This window comes from Diachasma alloeum, unplaced genomic scaffold (genome assembly GCF_001412515.2).
Source record: "Diachasma alloeum isolate Michigan unplaced genomic scaffold, Dall2.0 Dall_scaffold_00187, whole genome shotgun sequence".
In the NCBI taxonomy this organism is placed as follows: domain Eukaryota; kingdom Metazoa; phylum Arthropoda; class Insecta; order Hymenoptera; family Braconidae; genus Diachasma; species Diachasma alloeum.
In genome coordinates this window covers 538,123-553,889 of record NW_021680353.1, presented here as the reverse complement: position 1 = coordinate 553,889, position 15,767 = coordinate 538,123, and the positions used below count along the sequence as shown (strand labels likewise).

At 34.8% G+C, this 15,767-nt stretch overlaps 1 protein-coding gene across 1 annotated transcript; it reads left to right on the top strand.

Annotated features, from left to right (window-relative positions):
- The first annotated feature begins 5,966 nt into the window (after positions 1-5,966).
- LOC107048350 (vang-like protein 2) lies at positions 5,967-12,516 on the top strand. The gene is made up of 3 exons (XM_015271493.1): positions 5,967-6,101; positions 9,256-9,850; positions 11,515-12,516. The coding sequence occupies exons 1-3, from the start codon at positions 5,968-5,970 to the stop codon at positions 12,514-12,516; spliced, it is 1,731 nt and encodes a 576-aa protein (XP_015126979.1). The 5' UTR covers position 5,967.
- Positions 12,517-15,767: the final 3,251 nt, after the last annotated feature.

Here is a 15,767-nt window from a genome sequence, read left to right as displayed (position 1 = left end):
TTTTTTTTTCACGTCATATATATAATATATATATTTCACATGCATACATATATATCATCGGTGAAATTAATAATTTCTGTCCTTTTATGAAGACCGATTATTTTAAAGAATTGAAGATAATTAATTGAAAATGAAAAATTCTTTATAGATTCTTTTACTCTACTTCGCTATTCACTTCAATCATTAGTCGAATTCTCTTTGAGTCATTATCACTATTTATAAGGTATTCATGAGAAAATGAAATTCAATGAATTCCATTTCTTCATTTCAACAAATGAATAGAGCAGCGCGCGCGAGAGCGCGCGCATAGATCTTGTTTAGCAAGAAGTTCAATTTGGGAAATGTATGAAAACAGCAGTTTTTTCCTGTTTTCATGGTGAAGGGTTGACCTAGATAAAATGTCCATCTGTGCTGTGAAAGAGTGCACGTGGATCTGAAATGAATCCCGAAAAAGAATATTTTTTTAATGCTTCACAAGACCCGACATCGCTACACTGAGAAAAAAACGACAAAGTTCTCAAACAAGTTTTACTTGCGCTAAGAAACTAGTTTTTTCAAAATTATAAAAAAAAAGGATTTTTTTGTGCCAAGCTGCAGAGAGTGCGCCGAGATGAAAAATTTTTGTCGTAAAAATAGATTTAGTAGTTAAAAGAAATTGCATTCTCTGTCCACGTAAGAAATGTTATTTCTAACACTACTCCTTCGTTATCCGACAGTCCCATACGTATTTTTGTCTCGAAAAATGTTTGTTTTATCCGAAACAAGGGATAGTAGTTTTTCGTTTCGGCTATCTAGTAATCGCAGACAAGAAATTAACCCTTAAATTAAACAATAATAATATGATAGCAATCTTGCAATTTAGGGACAAAATATTTCAGTAGCGAAGTGGTCAAATGGTTTAGGTCAATTTAGTCTTTGTGGTTGAGTGGTTTAGTGGTTGAGTTTTCCAGAAATATTTTCGAATTTAAGGGAGATTGCGAAATTTCCATAATAACCTTGTTTGAAACGAAACTAAAATTCCAGAACATTCTGGTCGACCATCGGCCTACTTCGAAAATCTCCGGGACCCTTTGGGTCATCAGTCATAAGTCACCGAAACACGCGCGAATCAGGTTTAGGCTTAGCCTCTCACCATACAAGTCTATCTCGGGCAAATCACCTGTACAAGTTTTATATCGCACCTCACCGAGTACAGTAGCTTCTTGAACCTCACCTAGCTCACTAGTAATCAAGTACATCACCGGTCTTTGTAAGATCACCGTTTTGTTCAGTACATCACCTCTGTTGATTAAATTCAGTTTACATTCAGTGACTCAATGAATTAACAGTGAAAGACAATTATCAGTATAATTAGACATTCAACAATTAAATTACCAAAGAATGTAAATACTTTTGACAAAGTGGTTCGATCCCACAAAATAAAGTGTGATTTTTTAAATCCAGCTCATCAGTAATTTTCCCAACAGTTCCCTCCACATTTTCATCCCACATCCACCCTAAATCTAGTCATTCACCAAATAAACCTTTTTTGTAGAGCGAATTGAGTGCTACTAAAAAGGTTATGAGAAAAACTTTGTTATCTTCCTTAGATTTCGATATATTCATTGAAAACTGGCCAATAGCCAAAATCGACTTAAACCGTTTGACCACTTCGCTACTGATTTGTTGATAAATTTTCCTCTACATGAGATATTTTCATCCTGAAAAGGCACCGTATGGTGTGAATTATCCGCCTCTTGAGCCAAATATTTCGTTGCTGTTGAAAACAGAGTAATTATTCATGTTAGAGACATTCAAATTGGAACCAAACAAATTTTTTTTGGCAATTTTCAAGTAGTGATTTTGTTGGCCCAAACAAGACTTGTTTGAGAACGTGTTTTTTTTTCTCTCAGTCTAAAACAGTGGTGAGATGCCACCCGTAGGGCGGTTTTGGCCTCTACGGCCTCCACACAATTTGTATGTGATGAACATTTTTTGCCATAAGAGATAAATACTAAGAAATTTTTCCGGGGACCGGATGGAGCAGTAGTTGGTGTAATAAGTAGTATTATACACCAGCAAACTGTTTCTGTAATTCCTCCTCTGCAATTTCTATTTATCGATCAATTGTTTTGGCCCGTTCAGGGACAGTACTCCTGGCCCCGGTTGAAACCAGGTGCCATCCCGTCACAATTTTCACCCAGCGTATGCAATAATATTGCTCTCGCATGAATGCAGAAGAGGGAAGGATTTCACAGTTGAATCGAAAATCAACAAAATTCAATTCGACCTGATGTTCAGCTATATTGTTACTTTTGTAATTGACAAATAAATATATTAATAATTAAAATAATGCCTGTCATTTTCTATTTTACAAATAGTTCCTATCAACGGATATCTGGGGCCCTAAGCCCAAAAAAATTCAATAGAAAAACAGAAAATTTCTTTACAAATGTCTATAAAACTTTTATCCAAAATTCTATTCCTTTTCCGTTGATTCTGTTGAAAAATTCCGCCACTTTTCTGTACCTCCTTTCCAACAGAAATGTTCAACAGAAAATATTCTATGGAAGAAATTGATGAAATTCAATCTCTATATGGGGTATTCCATGTGAACTCATCCAGGTCAAAACCCTCACCATCGCCAATCATATTGCCGATTTTTCCTGTGGTTGTATATGGAAAATATGACATCTCAAATTTTTCCAGATTTTTTGAGGCTTCCTGTTGACAGCCATGTTTTTTTGCAAGTTTTATCTTCAAATTCCTGTAACTTCCGTAAAAATCAACCGATTTGAGTTTTTTTTTACAAAATGTGCGTCTTCAAACACACTTTCCATATAAAAATATGCCAATTTTTTTCAATTCGTTCTTCCATCGATTTCCTCAAAAAAACCTCAAATAACTTCAAAAAACGAGTCGTTTTCAAAGTTGGACCCTTTTTATATTTTTCAAAAAATTTCAGTGAATATATTGGACCAAAACAAAATTTTTCACCAAAGGCCAAAGTGGGCTTCCCATTTCGTGACCGTCATTTCCAATTTGAATATATGTATCCGGGATGAAAAATTTCAAAATTCTTTTCGCATTTGAACGCAGAAGCATTATTTGAATTTACCGCCTGAAGAATCACTGTATTATATATTCAAATCTGGACCAATTTGATGATTTTTTTAAAATTCGTTAACAATAAATCTTTCCGAGTGGTGTATTCTAATAGAGATCCCGCTTTGGCCTTTGGTGAAAAATTCTATTTTGGTCCAATACGTTCACTGAAATTTTTTGAAAAATATAAAAAGGGTCCAACTTTGAAAACGACTCGTTTTTTGAAGTTTTTTGAGGTTTTTCTGAGGAAATCGATGGAAGAACGAATTGAAAAAAATTGACATATTTTTATATGGAAAGTGTGTTCGAAGACGCACATTTTGTAAAAAAAAACCCAAATCGGTTGATTTTTACGGAAGTTACAGGCATTTGAAGATAAAACTTGCAAAAAAACATGGATGCCCACAGGATGCCTCAAAAAATCTGAAAAAACTTGAGAAGTCATATTTTTTCATATACAACCACAGGAAAAATCGGCAATATGATTGGCGATGGTGAGGGTTTTGACCTGGGTAAGTTCACATGGAATATCCCATATGCAATTGATATTTTTGACATATTCTCTATAGAAATTTCTTGGCCTAAATCTCTCAAATGACTTTGTGTTTGATTTTCCATAAGGAGGCGCGAAGAAAAAAGAGTGAAAGCAAGCAGGAGTTCGAGCTTATTTGACAGAAGACATTTGACCGTTACTTTTTACGCTATTATTATCATCATTATTTTTTCTTCTACCAATTCCATTGGTAGTAAGCTTCCGAATGTATTCGTGGCGATTTTCTGTCCCTGCGACAGGCATATATATATATATGATTCTTCAACTTTTTGAAGAAATAGTTTTTCATAAAAATTTGAATATTTCCGAAACCGCTCGATGGATTGCGCCCATTCAAAAGACGAACGTTTAATACTATGAGAGCCGTGGTCTTACCACATTTCAACTTGCAATCATCATTTTTTTTCGCGGTATCGTGCGTACGAAAATGAAAAAAAAAAAAAAAGAAAAACGACGATTACTCGAAAACTTTGTATGGACACATGTATATATTTTGATTGATCTAGATAGTGGCCGTGGAGATGAGTATTTTGAAAAAAAATTGAAATCCGTCCAGTAGTTTGTGAGATATTTGATAAAACATAATTACACAAAAGGTTAAACATCTCAAGAACCGCTCGGCCGATTGCGCCCATCCAGAATACCAACCTTTAATATTATAAGAGCTAATACCATACCAAATTTTAACTCGCTATTTCAATTTTTTTCAAGTTATCGTGCGAACAAGTTTTTTTATGAAAAGACAAACAAGGCGAATATTTTGAAAAAAAAGTGAAATCGGTCCACTAGTTTTCGAGATATTACACATAATCGATTTTCGTAAAAAATAGAATATCTCCGGAACTGCTGGGCCGATTCAGCCCAGTGTCAATCCCAACCGTCCTTGTCATAAGACGGAGATCCTGTCCAAATTTGAAGTTGCTATCTCCATTTTTGCGAAGGCTAGAGAGCGTACAACGATTTTTGGAAAAAAACAGAAAAGTGGAAATATCTCAAAAACTTTGCGGGAACGGCTATATAGGTTTCGATTGATCCAGATAGAGGGAGTTGAGACGAACATTTTGAAAAAAAAAATGAAATCGGCCGATTAGTTTTTGAGATATTTGCAAAAAAAGATTAAAAAAGAAATGGCTTTTTCTCAGGAACTACTGGACCGATCGAGCTGATCCTGTGCCCAGAGTTAGTCCTAGTAAGGACCTATAATCTGCCAAAATTTCAAATTTTTTTGAATTTTTTTAGCCCTCTTAGTGTTGTATTTTCTAAAACCTAATTTCCAAAAAGTTGCGGGGGGGGGACACAGACATTGTCGCCAAACTTCGTATTTTTACATTTCAGACCATTCTACATCATTTCTAGGCAAAATTAGAAAATCGAAAAATTCAAGGATTGCAAAGCTTCCATTCGGAAGCAAAAACTTAGAAAAAATGAAATCTATTTATTATTACTATAGAATATTTTCTATTGAACATTTCTTCTGGAAAGAACGCATAGAATCGCTGCTGGATTTCTCTATAGAATTTACGAAAACTAATAGAATTTTCAATAAATGTTTAACAAAAATTAAAAAGAATTTTCTAATGAATGCGCTAAACATCCCCTTGGAATTTCTTCTAAGCACTAGAATAAGTGAGCCTTTAAATCCGGCGAACAAGACAAGTAGCGCCACGCTACGGTGAGCGACATTAGCGGAACGGACTGCAAGACACTGTCACCCCCCTTCGCAAGACTGTGAATTCTCCTGTGGATTGATTTCTAATGGACGATAAACTCGTAATTTTCGGGGGCTGATGCATGAGGATTCGTCTGAAAGTCCCGAGAATCCCCTAGATCTCACGTTTTTTCTCTCCCTTCTCTGTTGCTCTACCGGTCGTCCCCTTCAATGAAAATTATGAGAGGAATCCCAAAGGGGGTGACTGACGGTCGTAAATGTGAGGCGTGTCGGCGTCTGTTTTTTTTTTAAATTGTAATTATAAAACAAAAATGAATCGTTCTTTGCTGTTACTGGGGTTGGTGGTGGGATTATTTCTGAGATTTTAGTGCGGTGAATTTGTTTTATGATGGTTTACAGTGAAGAGTAGTTTGGTTTTAGTGTTGAAAGCTGCACGGGGAGAAATTGAGACCGGAAAGGCCGACAGTTCAGCATACACTATGCCAGGAAGGCGCTTCATCTGGAGGAATACCAGCTGACAAGGATTTTCTACTGGTTTCGGGAGGCGATATGAAGGACGATATCAACTTTTAGATTTGTTATGTCAGTGCATGAGCGCGGGGTTTGTGTTCTGTCTAGGGGGAATGTTTTGGGGTAATATTGTGGTATCTAATGCTGTGGTATGGAGACAGAGAGCATAAAGTCAGGGGCTAGCGAGCATAGCCACAGCCACCACAGTAGGAGTTCATCGAAACATTATCGGTCACACAGTAATAAGACACAGCATCATAGGCAACATTCTCATCGAAATTCCAGGTAATTGTGATACACGAGAATTTGATATCTGTTCAATTGATGAAACTGGAACTAGTGCAAGATTCGCCAGTAGAAGATCACAGGTGAAGAAATTTAATAGACAAACCTAGTGAATTCGTTAGAAAATTCTTTTGGATTTCTACTGAACTTTCTATTAGTTTGTGGCCGATTCTGTTGAAATATTTAATCGAAAATATTCAATAGAAAGAGTCAAGATTCCGATTTTTAGATACCATATTTAGATAAATTCCGATTTCTCTATAGGGGAGGGTAGGGTAAAATGGATACTTTAGACATTTTTAAAATTATTCATAACTCAGAAACAAATGTATTAATAGAGCTCAGTTTAGGCTCATCACAAAGGGAAAGAATTGTTCTTTGTATTGAAAAAAAAACATCAAATTTCATCAACATTTCAACCCGACACTAATATTTTTTTAAAAATCAAGTGTCCATTTTACCCCAACCTCCCCTACAACTTATTGTATTGAGATTTTTTCTATAGAATTTTCGCGGCTCAAATATTCCAATTTTTTTGTTCTATTTTCTTGATGAGAAAAGGAGAAACATAGAATGAAAAAAAGTTTGAAAATTTGAGCCGAAAAAGTTCTATGGAAAATACTGGAAACGCATAAGTTATGTAGAAAAATCGAATACCATTGACTTTTTCTATTGAATGTTTTCTATTGAACATTTCAATAAAATCGGCCAAAAACTAATAGAAAGTTCAATAGAAATCCAATAGACTTTTCTAAAGAATTCGCTAGGTTTTTCTATTAATTTTTTTTGTGCGTGATTTGATTCAGGCGAATCTATCTACGGGTGGTGAAATATTTTTAAGTCGTGTATAAAGTCGTTCGCACTTGAAAAACATTTGCACACATTATTGTGTGATCCTTACACATTTATAAACCCCTAAATGAGGTTTTTCGCTGATAAATATTCAGATGGTTTCAGCTTCACACGTATGAAAAAATTCAATAGAAAACCTTAGCCAATTCGCTAGAAATTTATATTGAAATTCTCTACAAATTCTATGGGAATTCTATTAAAATTGTAGGAAATTATCATTAAAATTCTATTTTGTTTGTGCGCCGATTCTATTAGATATTTGACAGGAAACAGTCAATAGATCAATATTGATTGTGCTGTTGGAATTTTTCTCTTGAGATTTTTTCTATTAAAATTATTGGGCGCAGATTTTCTAGGTTTTTTCCGTTATATTTTGTTTTGTATTACAGGATTCGAGTGAAAAAAACTTGGAAAATTCATGCCCAAGTATTCTTATAGAAAAACTTCCAAGAGAATATTCACAATGAAAAATCGAAATGTGTTGACTTTTTCCTATCAAATATCATAGAACCAGCACAAAAAAAACAAATAAAATTTTAACGAGAATTCCCTAGAATTTGAGTAGAATTCCAATAGAATTTCCAGAAAATTCCAATAGAATTTTCTAGTGAATTCGCGATGTTTTTCTATTAAATTTTTTCATACGTGTATGTTTAGTTATGAATGGAGAATGTGATTTTATTTGAAGATTTGTTCGGGTCAAAGGAAATCATACATTTTTTAAATTGGACCCAATAACTCTGCAGCAAAATGAAAATGGACAATTTTCATTTGAGAATTCCAGCTTCATAATTATGGAAAAATCTCTGAAACTATCTAGTTTATGGCAGAAGTCAGTGACTGAATTGTTATGAAGAATATGAATCGATTTCATTTGAAGACTAGTTTTTGATTAATCTTGTAGATGAGTTTTTGTGGAGCAGTGAGACCTACAACAAAGTTTCGTATTGATCAAATTATTGAATTTAATTTATTCTCTTGGATGTTACAAAAGTATTCTTTGTTTTACATCCACACTGGCCTTTCTTCTCCTCTCACCTGTCAGTAATATGGATCAAATTAAATTTAAGATATTTCATAATTCAGATCAATATTGATTTAGTTTTGAAGCAATTCTGTAGCGATAATGGATTGAGTTAAAAAAATACACATCACATATTACATAATTTTTCAAATATTTCTGAAGCTATCAGATTTAGAGTCGAACCACAAAAAAAATTTTTTATAGAGCATGAATTCTCCTATAAAAAAAGTCTTCTGACAAATTCCTCCAATGCATTTATTTTTTAAGTTATTAGCGATACAAATCAGTAATTAAATCGTTAAGCAGTGTGAATCTACTTCCTTTGAAGATTGGTTTTTCATTAGTTTTGCAACGAAGTTTTTATGGAGCAGATCCTTCGTTTGGGTTAAATTAAATTTTATATATTTATTAACTGGAACAAATATTGATTTAGTATGGAAACAATCGTGTAGTAAGAAATGAATAAGTTCAAAAATTGTATACACATAATTTTTGAAATGTCGCTGAAACTATCAGGTTTGAGGTCAAATTACAAACGACCTTTTTTTGAGCATAAAATTTCTTATGAAAAAGGTCTCTTGATAAATTTCTCCAAAGTACTTCAAAGTTACTCATGATGCAAGTCGGTGCTTAAGTCATCAAATTGTATAAAACTACTTCCCTCGGAGATGAGGCTTTTGATTAGTCTGCGGTAGAAGTTTTTATGGAGTAAAGTGGCATCTACAGAAAACGGTCCCGATTTGGCTCAAGTTAAGTTTCATATATTTCGTGGAATAGGTAGCACTAGAAATCAAGTTTCTTTTTTGTCCAAAAAATGACTATTTTTTGAAACCACTGAATCCACACGTGTGAAAAAATTTAATTGAAAAAATTTTTCCCAGAAATTCTTATCAATTTCATAGCATTTTAACAGAACTCTAAAATAATTCTTATAGAGTTCCAATAGAAATTCGATGGAATTTCTTCGAGAAAACGACAAATTTTTCTATGAAATTTTTTTATACGTTTATTTTTACGACAAAAATTTCTCATCCAGAATACGCTTTAGATGCTCTTGGTAATTTTCAACTTGCGTTTTTCTTTTCATTCAAAACAAGACTTGTTTGTGAACATATTCTTTCCTCTCTAAATGTATTGATCACGACTCATCTTCAAAATGGGTTAATTTCTCCAGTTTCAGTACGTCACGAAAAATTCCCATTAAATCATTGTTAACTTTTGAATGCGGTCCATATTTAATGGAAGATATTAATGCCCATAAATCTCTTTCCAAAGCAGGAACAACAGAAGTCAGCGCAAGGAAAGGCCGACCTTCGACTCCTGTGAAATGGCGCCATTCCAAACAACCGTAAATGTTCGTGTGAATAGTGTAGAAAATGTGGGGCAAGAAGTTATCGAAGTACAAATTCTCCCCCAAGATGAAAATTGGGGGGAGAATACAACTGCCGTGACTGGAAATACATCAGACCGTTCAGAATCAACTGAGGATGTCAGTCACTGGCCGATTGAAACAGACGGGGCATTTAATTTCACATGTAATAGATACTTAGCACCTGTTGTTGCTGCAGCACTTGGTGTCGGTGCCTTTTTGAGTCCACTTGCGATGGTTGTACTGCCAAAATTGGGCTTCTTCCCTGATTCATCAACGGTATTAACAATGCAACAGAGACTGCAGCTTTTATCGTGCAATGCCGAGTGCAAGGGACAATTACTCGGCTTGGCGTTTAAGTTAGTGTTACTGGCGATTGGAAGCTGGGCTATTTTCCTCAGGCCTAGGAATGCAACAATGCCCAGGGTATTTTTATTCAGGGCTGGAGTACTTGTGCTGACGTTACTCTGCATCTGCTCTTATTGGCTATTCTACGTTGTACAGGTAATTATTAAATTATGATAGATAGATAAAAATCCAATAGAATTTTCTAACGAATTCCCTACGTTTTTCTATTAAATTTTTTCATGCGTGTATTTGACGAAATTTAAGCAAAACAAATTTTTTTAATTAACTTTTGTTTGTTATTGGGAATCCTGATGAGAGTAATAATTTTCTGTTCGGTAGAAAAAATCATGCGGTGCGAAAAAATCGACTACCTCCATAGATAAATCCCCCTCCCCTGTTAGATCTCGATCTCAACGTCCACTAGTCAGCTTGTCCTCTGACTCTTCAGCCGCCAAACTAAAACCTCGTCATCGTTGAGTCTATGTTCTCTACTTATTCGAAACTTCCGAAGGTTTTTCATATATTTCTTATATCGGGACGACAACATTAATAATTTTCACTAATGTTGTCCACAGTTCTCATTTCAAGTAATACGAAATATTTCATCTATAATTCTATTGATTAAATCAGGGCGATTATACTTTTCTTTTTTCATTCGATTGAAATCACATTTTCCTTTTTCCTCCTCTGGGTAGCCCCCTGGACCTTCCTCTGGACTTTGGATTTTGCCGTTTCATTTTCTTTTCAATTATCCATTGACAAAATCTTCCGTCAAAACATCTCCTGCATGGAAAATTATTATTTTTATCAATACTCCCAATAATAAAAAAGTTAAGAAAGAAAAGCTAATAAAAAAAAATTAATAAATTTTTTTCTACTTTAATTGCGTTAAACTGTCGTTTTTCGACTGTTTCATTTTGCCCCACTTTCCCCCAAGTCCTGAGATGACAATTGCATCCCCTGAGGACACGTATGAAAAATTTAATCAAAGAGAATATGCCTGCCAATGGGGATTTTTTAATCACTGTATTATTATATTATATATACTATTACATTATATTATCATTGAATCATTCCAACTCATTGCTCTCGATCTTCAAATCCGAGGTTTTTTTATTCAATTCAGTACCGAAGTGGTAAAACTGTATAAGTCAGTTTTGACTATTGACCAGTTTTCAATGAATATCTCGGAATCTAAGGGAGATATTAAATTTTTTGTTACAACCTTTTTGGTAGAGCTGATTGAAAGCTACAACAAATGTAATTACGAAAGTTTCGGTATCTCCCTTAGATTCGGAAATATTCCCCAAAAACTCAACTGGGAGATAAGTCGACTTGAACCGTTTTACCACTTCGCTACTGAATTACATTTACTTCGTTTCGTTATTAATTGACCCCCTCTGTAGGAAAAATAAAGAATGTTTTGTACGAATAAAAAAAAAAAAAAAAATTTCTTGATATAAGATTAGGGTTTTTGATGAAGATATCTGAATCTATAAATCTCCCATTCCAATGAATTTTATTTTACTTCTCACAAACGGTCATTACAAAATAACTGACATAATCTTTCCATTTCTGGATCCCAATCTGTACTGAATAGTCCGACGAAAATTAGTATTCGCTCAATTCTTCTTCGTCATAAATAATGCAACAGGAAATTAATAATTTTTTTATACCCGGAACCTTTTCATCAATGCCCCCCAAAACGTCACCATCTGAGTACTCTGAAACGTTAAAACATAAGAAACCTCGTCCCTACCATTAACAAAAATACCCTCACAATATTATTTCCCCGAATAACCACCCTTTTAAAATTCTAGGTGACGGAGAGTGCAAAAACCGCGGCCAATGGTGAGATAACCGAGTACAAAAGTTTAGTCAATTACGCTGGGACATTTGTGGATACTCTCCTCTTCATCCATTACGTCGCAGTCCTCCTAATTGAAATTCGTCATCTCCAGCCAACATTCTACATTAAAGTGGTGAGATCGCCGGATGGAGAGTCACGATCGTATGCAATAGGTGACTTGTCAATCCAGCGTGCAGCAGTCTGGGTATTGGAGAAATACTACACTGAATTTCCAGTGTACAATCCTTACCTGGATCGTCTCCCAGTGTCTAAATCTGGCCGTAAGCAATCGAGTTTCAAGTTTTACGATGTCGATGGTGGGGTCAATGCAAATGTTCCACCAACACCCCAACGAGGGGGTGGAGACAGAGCTGTATTGGCAGCCCAGGCACGAAGAAGAGACTCGTCTCACAATGAGAGATTCTACGAGGAGCACGATTATGAAAGGAGAGTTAGAAAGAGAAGAGCAAGACTGATAACAGCAGCTGAGGAGGCATTTGCTCACATTAAGAGACTGCATTCAGAGGCTGAATTGGCACCAAATCCCGGCCCAATGGATCCCATGGAGGCTGCACAAGCTGTATTTCCATCAATGGCACGTGCCCTACAGAAATATCTCAGAGTAACTAGACAGCAGCCAAGGCATTCGGTTGAATCGATACTGGGACGTCTTGCAAGATGTTTGGCACAGGATGCTGCACCCAAGGCATTCCTCGAACCTTTCTTCACTGCCAGCCCTGTCCTATCCAATGAGAAAGAACGCCAGAGAAAGTCACATCATTGGGCACTCGTTTGCGAGGGTGAATTACCATCGAGATCGTTGTCTCAGGGCTGTGAATTTCAATTGCGTCAGGGAGAAGTCGCATTACTGTGCACTGCGTACAGATTGCCACATTTCAGTTTGACTGAACAACTTGCACATCCAAAATCCAATAAATTCCTTCTGAGATTAAATTCGGAAACGTCAGTCTGAGGTGTGCAATTATCAATTATACTGTTTTATAATTGCAGTAATGGGAAGGACTGGGCAATTTTGCTGGCTCGGGTCAGTTATTTCGGGGGGGTTTTTAATAATTGCTGGAGAGATTATGACCGATAATCGAGCCTTGATAGGCTTTGTAGATAGGTATGAAGGTTTTATAAATGGAAAAAACAATAATTATTGCATCATTTAGCATTAAATATCTGTAACTGCACTGAGAGAGAGACACATGTGTTCTCAAACAATTTTTGCTTGAAACGAAAAAATTTGACATCGAAAAATACCAAGATAGAAATTGTTTCATTCTTTCAATAATGAAGTATCAGACTTAAGAGTGTCAGATTTAAAACATGGACGTTTTTAAATTCTCAGTAAGACGAGTATGTCGAAAATCACGTGAATGTTCGTGGTTCACATCTATTTATGTCTCATATACCTCGAAAATCTTTCATTTTTTCTTTCAATGTGCACCCGTCGATACATTCATACTATTCGTACAGCTGTCAGAAGAATGGAAACGTGAGATTTTACACGAACTTTCGCATGAACTTTGAAATACCTTTGTGTTATTAGGAGCAGTCGTTTTCAGGATAAAAATACTTTGAGCCGAAACAAAAAAGTTTCTTGTTTCCCATGAATCGAATATTGATACACCCACAAAAAAATTTAATAGAATAACCTAGTGAATTCGCGAGACAATTCTAGTGGATTTCTATTACGATTACCTTTTATTTTATTTATTTTAGTTCATTTTATTTTATTAGAATTTCCTTTTCTTTTCATCAAGAAAATCAAACAAAAACATTTTGGAAGAAATTCTATTGAAATATCTAAATAAAATAAAATATCTAGAGAAAATTCTATAGAAAATATCTCAATAGAAGTTGTATCGAAAAATCGAAGTCTATTGCCCTTTTCTATAGATGATTTTTTATTGATCATTTCAATAGAATTGGCCTGAGCTAATAGAAACTTCAATGGAAATTCAATAGATTTGTCTGGCGAATTTGCTAGGTTTTTCTATTAATTTTGTTCATATGTGTATTGAATAATGAATAGGTAGGTTAGGAGTGAGATTTCTTATTTGCCCCGACAATACCAATTGCTTGGAACAACTAAATCTATTTCTGCAGCAAACATTTTTCATCTCAGGACAATCCTCAAATTTTGAGAAAGAGATTTTTTATTCTTGGTAATTTTCAACTTGCGATTTTTAAATTCAAACACGACTTGTTGGAGAAAATTCTTTCTCCTCTCAGTGTGCGGTGTTGTATGATAGAGAGCCAACTATCGATGCCGTACTCTGCCTTTGATATATGTACAATTGAATACATATTATGTAGCTGTAATTTTTGCTAAGGGAATGAAAATTGAGATTAAAATGCACAGACTAGTACGTGAAGAAAATATTTTTCGTATAAGCCGCAGTATGTTTAAATGATTATCATTAACAGCTGAATATTTATATTAACTCTAAGGAAATAGTGTTTTGCAGATATGCATTTACATTCCAAGTGGAAGACTACAAAACTGAAATAATAATTACGAGAAACTATATATAGTAATTATCCACGGAATACCCGTGGGAGCACAAATGGGCGCTTGGTGTAAGTGACTGCCAAAGTATTTGAGCAAACTGATGATATTTGTGGAGATTCACACATTATTTTAGCATGAAGAGAGAATTCAACTGCCTAAAATATACAGTTCTAGAGTTTAAAAAATTTCTCAACTATTTTAGATTTACATATCAAGGCTTTACGTACTGTTCAGACATTCTTGTATATAATTTTAAAGGAATGAGATTGAAGTATTCTATGCGATGAGACGGAAAATCTGTTAATGGATATATAACAGTCCAAGCGTTTATTATCTTCCGTTAGAGTGCAGTGACAGGGCTTCGCCTGTATGTGACACTTGGGCATTGAGTGCACTTGCGAAGTGGTGAAATGGGATGAGTTCATTTGCTTGGGAAATCCACATTAAGGTATATCCCTAGAAAACAGGTTTTTCTTACGATTGCCTCCATGTTTTCCATACATAATGTATATTAACCATTTCGCCAAATATCGTACGAGATCTGGCCTCAAAATTTTTGATAATTTTTTTTCTTGGTTCTTCTCAATACTTATATATAGAAAAGAGGATTTCCCGCGTTTTAAATTATTACATAGTGTTTTTTATTGACGTATGACGTATAAATGTACTTGCTTATTCCTTATTAACATCATAATATGCAAAGACCATGAGAAATCAATTTTCGAAAGATTTATTTTTTGTTGTTCATTTCTCCTTCGGCTCTGCGGCATATGAGCGCACATTTTTCAAGGATGATTTCAATTGGAAATTTTCTGAATTTTCCAAAAAAAAGTATCAAATTTAGAGAAGAAAGCGGGGAATAGGCTGAAATCACACGATTGAAGTTTTATTTTTCGATTTTCACCATGAAGTTGAAGTGGAGGAAAAAAAACTCACCACCAGTTTTGAAAAATTCTGAAAACTTCCGATCAAAAACTATGCTTTTAATTTTTTTTCCAAACATTTTTCAACACGTTAAATAAGAGTGCAGAATTTCGAGTCTAAAATGTTTAATCACGCGGAGCGCCTCTAAGCCGCGGGATCCCTGCTAACCAATAAATCTTCGTTTCTATACATAAGTATCAAGAACAACAAAAAAAAATTGTCGAAAATTTTGAAGCCCGATCGCGTACGATATTTGGGGGAGTAGTATTCCCCAGATATTGAAAAAAATTCTAACTAGCTGTACTGCACAGTTTAGGAGATGATAAATAATGAAATGCGGGCGTCTGGTAGACACAGGCAGCACGGAGATTTGGGCCACCGAATCGGATTTTTCCACCTTATGAGAGGACGGCTTTTACACTGAGAAAAACAAATAGGGACTAACTTTTGGGTGGTATTATCTTGGGATATACCTTAAATTTCCTCACTAAAATCTCGCCCTCAGAATTGCTAGAGTAAAATTTCTCTTCCAACAGTTCGTTGTTACAAAATTTCGTTTTTTTAAATTTTTTACGAAAATTTGTTACAAGAAATAATGACAAACATTGAGATGAACATGCAATGTTAAAGTACTCTAAGAAAGTGCTTACTTCAAAGTCATTTTATTCAATGATTAGTTTGGAGAAATCGAAAAATTGTTAGTTTTAAATTGACAGATTTGCAATGTTCTCAAGGTAATCTTCTAACTTGAATCGATCATATTCGGTGACAATAACTCC